This window comes from Camelina sativa, chromosome 16 (genome assembly GCF_030686135.1).
Source record: "Camelina sativa cultivar CO46 ecotype springtype chromosome 16, ASM3068613v1".
Classification (NCBI taxonomy): Eukaryota; Viridiplantae; Streptophyta; class Magnoliopsida; order Brassicales; family Brassicaceae; genus Camelina; species Camelina sativa.
This window is the reverse complement of record NC_141895.1, coordinates 6421197-6430426: the sequence shown is the minus strand read 5'-3', so window position 1 is coordinate 6430426 and position 9230 is coordinate 6421197. Positions and strand designations below refer to the sequence as shown.

The following is a 9230-nucleotide window of genomic DNA, read 5'->3' as shown; positions in this document are numbered from 1 at the left end:
AAGAAATGGTTGGCACCTACAATTTTATATTTTTTATTTTTATGTAAATCAAAATAACAAAAAACAGATGTCACGATTATGCACATGCAGTTCGTCTTATCTTTTCATATCCAAGTTATAGCTTAAATTCTTTGATTTGATATGTCTCTCTTGTTTTCATTAGCAAGAAAACATAATCCACGAAGGTTAATCATTTAGGGGATGGGTTTCCAATATATCCCAGTTTCATCACAAACATAAATTTTTGTTTCTTATGGGATTTTGTTGACCAATAAAGGAATTGTGAGGATTTGGAAAAAAGAGAAAAAAAAAATATTAGGAGTTAATGGTGGATTTAAGCAGTTGACGGTGAAACATGGAAAGGGACGTTTGGGTGGTTTGGTTTGGTTGTCTGAGCAGTGACGCTTCTGTTTGATTTGGAAGGTTTGGCGGACAGTGACACAACAACTTAACTACACCCATCTTCCCTTTTGTCACATCTCATGTCTTTCAACCATCTATCTCTCTCTCTAAATAAAATATTGTTAGGAACTTAAGGATTGAAAACTGATCATCCATTACAGACATAATTAAATTGTTTGAAACATACAATTATACAAATGACTTCGGGTTCACTAGCTTTGACGTATGCGTTATAGCAGCTAATAGACAGGACAAAACAATCACAACATGAATGATGTTAAAAAAAACAAAAACAAAATTCTAATATGAATAGAACTCCAAATACTAATATGAAATTATAGATTTATATTTGTCTATATAGCATGTTATTCCAATAGAATAGTATGACTTCAACTTGGTTTAATAGTGACCAGAGGGTCACATAATTAAATATCTATATAAAACTCAAATGTCTAGTGTTTTATCTCCAAGACATGTACAAGTCAAACCTTCTGTAATATAATTTTTAAACACAATATCTTCGTCTGATTTTGGATTATCCATTTATCCCTAAAGAAATTATTTACATTAGAATAAATCGTGAATGTGAAAGAGAAAACTATGTGTGTACGTGTGATTGTTAATTTATAGATGATAAAATTAAATTCTTTCTGCATAGACAACTTACAAAATAAGAAGACTATTAATAGATCAGGAAAGCTAATGTTAATAGAGTTTGGGTAAAGTAGTTTCATATTTTTTTGTATAAGAAAAGTTGAAGATAGGGTTAGCTAGGAGTCATAGGACCAATGGACCATTTCATTAATCATCATAATGCAAGACAACCAACCAACACAATATTTACCATTCTAATTTTGTGTTGCTTCTCTCTATCCGTGTCAATTCCACATATTAAATATATATACATTTACATACATCTACATGAATATCTCAGTGTGTGTATTCGAGATAAGATGAAAAATGTATATGGCTGAAATACACACTTGAAAGACAAAGAAACTGTGTGTCATGTCGATGATTTTATGTTTTTTTTTTCACAAGTCATGCATTGATTAATCCCTTTGTTTTCTTCCTCTCTCCTGGTCCATTTATTCTCTATTAACTATTTTTTGTTTGCTCCTATTTTTTTCAACCTTGTTTGCTCATTCTTTGACAATGAACTTACACACAAATATTTATTTACAATTTTATGTTAGAATAGTCATGTGATTTTTCTCTTCAAACACAAGTCGACAAAAAGAATTAGTTACTTGGTTTCGTATAAGGTCAATAGAAGTTAATATAGTCCTATCTTTACCTTAAGTCGTCTGTTTAGTGTTTATAGAGTTAAAAGAGTAAATTCATCACCTACTGACCTACATACCACCACTATTTCTTCTCGTACCTTTAAATATTACAATTAGGTATCAGCAGCAAGAAGAGAACTCATAATGAATATTTTCTCTGGTTAAATGTGACTTGTATTTGTAGTTTGGTGTTAGGTTTAAACATTTTAATTTGAAGTAAAATGGACAACCTAATAAGAGGGAAATAAAGAAAACAGATATTCTAGATTTTGGGAAACTAATTTCTAGTGATAATCAAGTGAAAAAGACTACCAAAATTTTTTTGAACTGTATCTTTAAAAAGAAGCAAAAAAAAAAAAAAAGATTTACCATAAAACGTTAAAAGAAAAAAAAGAAACAAGGACCAAAATACGGATGAGTTGGGTGATGTTCGTGTCAGATTATAATTGGACAATATTGACCCGACAAAACAATCGACGAGTACAATTAACTTCAACGAACTCATCACACACACTCCTAACTCCGATCCCCTTTTTAACAGCCGCGTTTTCATCTCTTGGGTCAACCCCACCCTACCCCCCACGTACGTACGTTATTATTATTATTATTATATATACACTCTATATTCCTTATTTATGACGTCATTACCATAACTCTTTCCATGTTAAAAATTTCATTTTCTTTTCTTTCATTATCATTGATTGATTTTTGGAATAAATCTTCGTTACTCCCCATCTAACTAAAATTTCGATTTAAGTTTTAAAATATTTGTTTATACTCCCTTAAACTCTAAAGTTACCTTATATATGAGAACACCAAGACTCAACTATATTTTTAAAATATGGAAAGAAAAAAAACATTTTATTGTTATGAAAGGGTAACTTAGTGATATGCAATGCAACTATTTATTTTCCTTTTCAATTTTTTAAAGTAATTATTTGAATGAGTTTAACATATCATACTTTTTTTTTTAACTTTTTACCCCAGTGCAGTACTGTTTATTTTACACCTAGCAAAATTTGTTTTACCATGGGTTTGACCTACTGTATTTTTTTTTTTGTTTTTTTTTTTACTACTATCGTGTAACGGAACCCATCTTTCACTAACGGGCAAAAACAAAAGGAAAAATAAGTAAAAAAGTGAAAAGCAGAAAGTAAAATAAGCTGATTAGTAAAATGGTATACCAGTAATGAAAATTTTGAAAAAACTTGTTGGTGTGACTCAAATTATCGCGGCTCGTGATACGATAAATTGCTAATTTTATTTGTATATAAAAAAAAACCTCACTTGTTCTTGGACCTGACTACAAATGAAACAAACAAGTTAGTTGCAGGTTTTAATCAAACTAAAAACAAATTTGATATATTTTAATTAAAATAGATTTTTTACTATATTAAAAATAAAATAAAAGAAGTATTTAAAGTTTGTGTTTGAGATAATCTCTCTGGTTTGTTTGGTTCTTGTTTCTTCTGTACACATCATTTACTAAAGAGAAGATAATAATTATTATTATAGTGGTCTTGTCCGTACCTGATTATAACTTCTCTCTCTCTCTACTTCTTCTTCTACGATCTGATCGGCCATTAAAGCTTCTTTTTTTTTTTCACCCTTCACTATGATACCTCTTTTGAAGTGATAAACCAAAAAAAAGACGAAACTTTACTGTTTCCCTCTGCTAATTTAAAACCACAAATCTCTCTCTTTCTCTCTCTCTTTCACTTCGCTTTCTCTATTCCCCCTGAAACGGTTCTTGTCTCTCTCTCTGTTTCGTCTTCCTCTGTGTTTTTTTTTTGAATCTTTTCATGTTCTTATCTTGAGAAGAACAAAAACTAAATAAAAGGATTGATCTTTCTTCTGAGGGGATAACATAACTTCGGCTCCTTCGATTGAATTTTAAAAGAAGAGATAGAGAGAGAGAGAGAGAGAGATGGAGCAAGAGAAAAGCTTGGATCCACAACTATGGCACGCTTGTGCAGGATCAATGGTTCAAATCCCTACAGTGAACTCAACTGTTTTCTACTTCGCTCAAGGCCACACAGAACACGCTCACGTTCCTCCTGATTTCCACGCGCCGCGCGTACCTCCTCTCATCCTCTGCCGCGTCGTCTCCGTCAAGTTCCTCGCCGACTCTGAGACAGACGAAGTTTTCGCCAAAATCACGCTTTTGCCATTACCTGGTAACAACGACTTGGATCTAGACAACAACGACGCCGTTTTGGGTCTTACTCCTTCTTCTTCTGACGGTAACGGTAACGTTAACGAGAAACCGGCTTCGTTCGCTAAAACGTTAACGCAGTCCGACGCTAACAACGGCGGTGGTTTCTCCGTTCCTCGTTACTGCGCCGAGACGATTTTCCCTCGGCTTGATTACACGGCGGAGCCGCCGGTTCAAACCGTGATTGCTAAAGATATCCACGGCGAGACTTGGAAATTCCGGCATATCTACAGAGGTACGCCTCGCCGTCATCTCTTAACCACCGGCTGGAGCACGTTCGTTAACCAGAAGAAACTAATCGCCGGCGATTCCATCGTTTTCCTCCGTTCTGAATCCGGCGACCTCTGCGTCGGAATCCGTCGCGCCAAACGCGGCGGACTCGGATCTAACGGTTTAGGATCCGACAGTCCTTACCCCGGATTCTCCGGTTTCCTCCGTGACGACGAGACAACAACAACAACAACGAAGCTGATGATGATGAAACGCAACGGAGGAAACGACGGAAACGCGGCGTCTGCGGCTGCGGCTACGGCAACGGCGGGGAGGGTAAGAGTGGAAGCAGTGGCGGAAGCGGTAGCGCGTGTGGCGTGTGGACAAGCGTTTGAGGTTGTTTACTACCCACGCGCTAGCACGCCGGAGTTTTGCGTTAAAGCAGCTGATGTGAGATCAGCAATGAGGATAAGATGGTGTAGTGGTATGCGTTTTAAAATGGCGTTTGAAACAGAGGACTCTTCAAGAATCAGTTGGTTCATGGGTACTGTCTCAGCTGTTCAAGTCGCTGATCCAATTCGTTGGCCTAATTCACCTTGGCGTCTCCTTCAGGTTAGTTTTAAAGTCAACCTCAAAGTCCCCTCTTCCTTTTTTTAAACAAGAATCATCGTTTCAAGTGTTGTGGTTATATTTGGTTATAGGTAGCGTGGGACGAACCTGATTTGTTACAAAATGTGAAACGGGTTAGCCCGTGGTTAGTCGAATTAGTATCGAACATGCCTGCGATCCATTTATCTCCTTTCTCTCCAAGGAAGAAGATTAGGATTCCGCAGCCGTTCGAGTTCCCATTCGACGGTACCAAATTCCCAATATTCTCCCCGGGTGGCGAATCCATGTGTTATCTGTTAAACGACAACAACAACAACAATGCTCCTGCAGGGATACAGGGAGCCAGGCAAGCTCAACAACTCTTCGGATCACCATCTCCGTCTTTGTTGTCTGATCTCAATCTTAGTAGTTACTCCGGTAACAAGTTACAGTCTACAGCGATGTTTTTATCCGGTTTTAACCCGAGGCATCATTACGACAATTTAGTGTCTCGTCAGGGTAGGGGGGATACAGAGAATAGTAATAACATTTCGTGTTCTTTAACGATGGGGAATCCTGCTATGGTTCATCAGGATAAGAAGAAGACTGGTGGTGGTTCGGTTAAGACTCATCAGTTTTTGTTGTTCGGTCAACCTATTTTAACCGAACAGCAAGTTATGAACCGGAAACGGTCTTTGGAAGAAGAGGCGCAAGCGCGAGAGGAGAAATCTTCGGTGGCTCGTGGGTTAACGGGTCATTGTAAAGTTTTCATGGAATCTGAGGATGTTGGACGCACGCTCGATCTTTCGGTTATTGGGTCGTACCAAGAATTGTACCGGAAATTAGCCGAGATGTTTCCTATCGAAGAGAGGTCGGATTTGTTGACTCATGTTGTGTACCGGGACGCAAATGGTGTTATAAAACGCATTGGAGAAGAACCTTTCAGGTAAAAAAAAATCTCAAAAATCTCTTTTCAGTTTACGGTTAGTTTTCGATTTTTGCCTCGTTGATTGAATTGTCGGTTTTAAAATGTAGTGATTTCATGAAAGCGACGAAACGGCTAACGATCAAGATGGATATTGGTGGCGACAACGTGAGAAAGTAAGTCTTTTTTCAAGCATATTTCGGCTTTGTTTATTATGTACCGATTGGAATACTGATTTCGGTTTGGTTTTGCGTAGGACGTGGATAACCGGAATCAGGAATGGTGAAAATGGTATCGACGCTTCAACAAAGACCGGTCCGCTCAGCATCTTCGCTTAAAGTATTGAAGAAACAGTGGCCTTTGTTTTGAATCTAAACTAAAATTTATTTTCTGTCTTTTTATTCTCTTTTTTTTTTCTATTTTAAATCCGTTTTGTTGGTCTTTTGTGTGTAACAAACTATTTCCAAGTTTTAAGAAATTCCTCTAATTGGTATTCGAATTTATTTGTTGGGGTTGTAAAATTGTATATGATAATCAAAGAGCCTGCCATATCTTTTGTATGAAGAAGAGACTATATAAATCATTATGAGTATAATGTGTCAAATATGGTTTCACTTCTAGATTTTGAGCTTGCTTAATGGAAATTATTTTTCTATTGAATTGGGTTTGTAGCTAACTTTTTTAAAAATAATTATTGGAAATAATTTTGTCTTCTTAGGTAACTTTTTTTTGTGTGCTAGCTAGTGTCAGCTAAATTATTGTTCCAAAAGCTTCCCTTGGTTATTTATATATTATTATTTTCTCCGTATCAACAATATAAGTATCGTTTAAAAATTTTCACACAAATTTAAAAGTAATTAAATATTAAATATTATTCTTTATTAATACATGTATATTTTTTCATTGATCAATACATTAAATATTATGGTTAAAACTGAAAAATTACTATATATATCTCTACATTAGAAATACAAACGACATTTATTTTGACTTAAATTAAAATTTAATATAACATTTAATATGAAAAAGAGAAAATATTGTTTTACAAATTTTGTGTGCAAAAGAACATTCACCAAGAAATTAGACTAATATTTAAGCGCAAATTTCTTGCGAAAAAATAAACAGATTAAACATAATTATTAATTGTACATGGGATCTACATGAATTTCATAATTTGGTCTCCTCCCTGAGTCCTCCATCTTTAATTAGTTCAATGAATAGCAGAGGAAGATCTATTAAATATTCGGTTTAAGATAGCTTCAATTGTACTTAAAGTTAGTTGCTTTGTAAATTAACCACACATATTTTATTCAACAGTGTCACACACACACGTACGTTTATACAACTCTCTCTCTGCTGATAACAAGAAACTGAATCTTTAAACATCGACGCAAACAGTAAAAAGGATTAAAATTTACAGTATAAAATGTTTTATGGACTACTGTTTTTGTTATTTTTACTCAAAGTTTACTTGGAAACTATTTACAAAATTATATCATCGCAATCTATCTTTTCTTAAGTTCATACTATTATTACCAAATGTTGATGGATGGCGAACCATAATCCATAATGTATGTACTCTTCTTGTTTTGATCGTTGTTAGTATTTGTTAAAGCTCAATTTGACGAGGACAACATAATTAGGAAAAATTAAAGAAAGGATTTGGGGATCTGAAATGCGGAAAACATGACAGCAAAAACTTGACTGTCTCGGTGAAGTTGTCGAAAAAGTCAAAGGAAAAGTCATCAGTTCGAAACTGAAGAACACAACATAATTTTAGCCACTAGGGGTCCCTCACATGACACTGTCCTAGGTCCATCTCACGTGCGGTCCCATTTCTGCCGCCGTTTTGGTGCTTGTGCCACCTTATAAATTACAAAACAGTCATTTGAGAATAATTCATAAAATACAGAAAGTGTCCTGTATATCTACTGTCTATATCGTTGAGAGTTCTCACGATTTTTCAAAGAACTTGAGAAGAGTTCAGACAAGCAGTGAAAAAACATAGCTAAAATCACTTACGCGGTTGAAAAACATATATTGGCATCAAAAATGGACTATATGATTGAAAAAAATATAAGTTTTACATTCTTATATAATCATTTTTGGTTTCCCTTGAATGAAAAGTACCTTTTCCATTTTCTGAATATCAAATGCTATTCTTTTTTCTTTTTTCTTTTTCTTTTTCCACGGTAGGTATTTTATATTTCATATTCATATACATATATTCGTCAAATTGTATATATGTTCGTGAGTGTTTATTGTTTATAATAAATTGAAAAAAAAATATTTCTAGTGACGAAGAAAAAACACGAGCGAGTTTAAAGCGTTTACATATCATATACGAAATATGTGGGTCAAATGAGATCCTTAAATTCAGACATATAACTTAAAATAGATATATTTGAATAAGAGATACATCTAACTAATTATATATAGAACACTACCTTTTGTTGAGGTTAAACACAAACAAAGAAAAACCCTCACTTTATTCATTTACTTTTGAGTTTAAAACCTATCAGTTCATAATTATATCATCCATGATGAAGAAACCAATCCAACTCTCATTCACCGTTATGGTTATCTTCACCATTCTTGTGCTAGGTTTGTATATATATTTATTATCTTTTTTCTATATTACGTATGTTTTTGTAGAAGAAAATAGTTGCAAGTATGCATATTCACTCTTTGAAACACCAGTTAAATTATTGTATGTTTCAAACTTTATACCGCCTAGTCGGAATATGCTCAGACTGATTAGTTGATGTTTTAGACATTTTTATTAATATATCTCCATGAAAACGGATAAATTTCATTTCAAATACACAAATTCATACTATTTTTATATTTTATGCATATTATTGTAACAGAAGTGGTGGCAAATGAGGGGATAGGAAAGAAAAATCAATGTCATGAAGTTCTAAAGCAATCCAATTGTGTTGCCGCAGAGTGTGAGACTATGTGTGTGAAGAAGAGGCCGAAAGGAGCGAGTTATTGCAGCCCTTCTAAGAAGTGTTTATGTTATTATCACTGCGCTCAATGATTTTCATTTACAATAACAAGAGATTTATAATAAAGTAGTAGAATAATAAGTCGGGTTATAGCCTAACGACTGTTAAAGTTGTCTCTATCAAATAATTTTGTATTTTTAAGTATGCTAATTATAATAATAAAAATAACAATATCTTTATGATAAGAATACTTTTGAGTGAGTAAAAATTGTTATTGTATTACAAATTCCCAATAGAAAAGAAGATTATACGTATAAAAATTTGCTTACATATATTTTATTGTCTCTTTTATAATGACAAAGAGATCCAAAATTTGAATGTTTTTTAACGACAAAAAAAGAGCAATGATATTTGAAGAAGTCAATGGTCAAAACATATATGGAGAATAGAGATGAAAAATAAATAAATTAGCGAAAAAAGACAACAAATGGCGAAGCTTTTCGAAGCAAACAACACAAGTTTCCTTATTTTGCTCTCTTATTTTTTCAGTACCAATCCGATTGCCGTGGGATCTGTTTTGGTTTTTACTTCAACTCGTGGGGATGATCCAAAGTTTGATTTGAATAATTATAATTAGGCTTATCCATTTATTT

General features: G+C 34.0%; 2 protein-coding genes across 2 annotated transcripts; both read left to right on the top strand.

The window, feature by feature from the left end:
* Positions 1 to 3107: 3107 nt before the first annotated feature.
* On the top strand, positions 3108 to 6190 carry LOC104750063 (auxin response factor 10). Its single transcript, XM_010471795.3, has 4 exons — positions 3108 to 4725; positions 4815 to 5647; positions 5737 to 5802; positions 5883 to 6190. Exons 1-4 carry the CDS (start codon positions 3616 to 3618, stop codon positions 5962 to 5964), a joined length of 2091 nt encoding a protein of 696 aa, XP_010470097.1. The 5' UTR covers positions 3108 to 3615; the 3' UTR covers positions 5965 to 6190.
* A 1903-nt stretch (positions 6191 to 8093) lies between these two features.
* On the top strand, positions 8094 to 8822 carry LOC104750062 (defensin-like protein 149). Its single transcript, XM_010471794.3, has 2 exons — positions 8094 to 8230; positions 8497 to 8822. The coding sequence occupies exons 1-2, from the start codon at positions 8167 to 8169 to the stop codon at positions 8667 to 8669; spliced, it is 237 nt and encodes a 78-aa protein (XP_010470096.1). The 5' UTR covers positions 8094 to 8166; the 3' UTR covers positions 8670 to 8822.
* Positions 8823 to 9230: the final 408 nt, after the last annotated feature.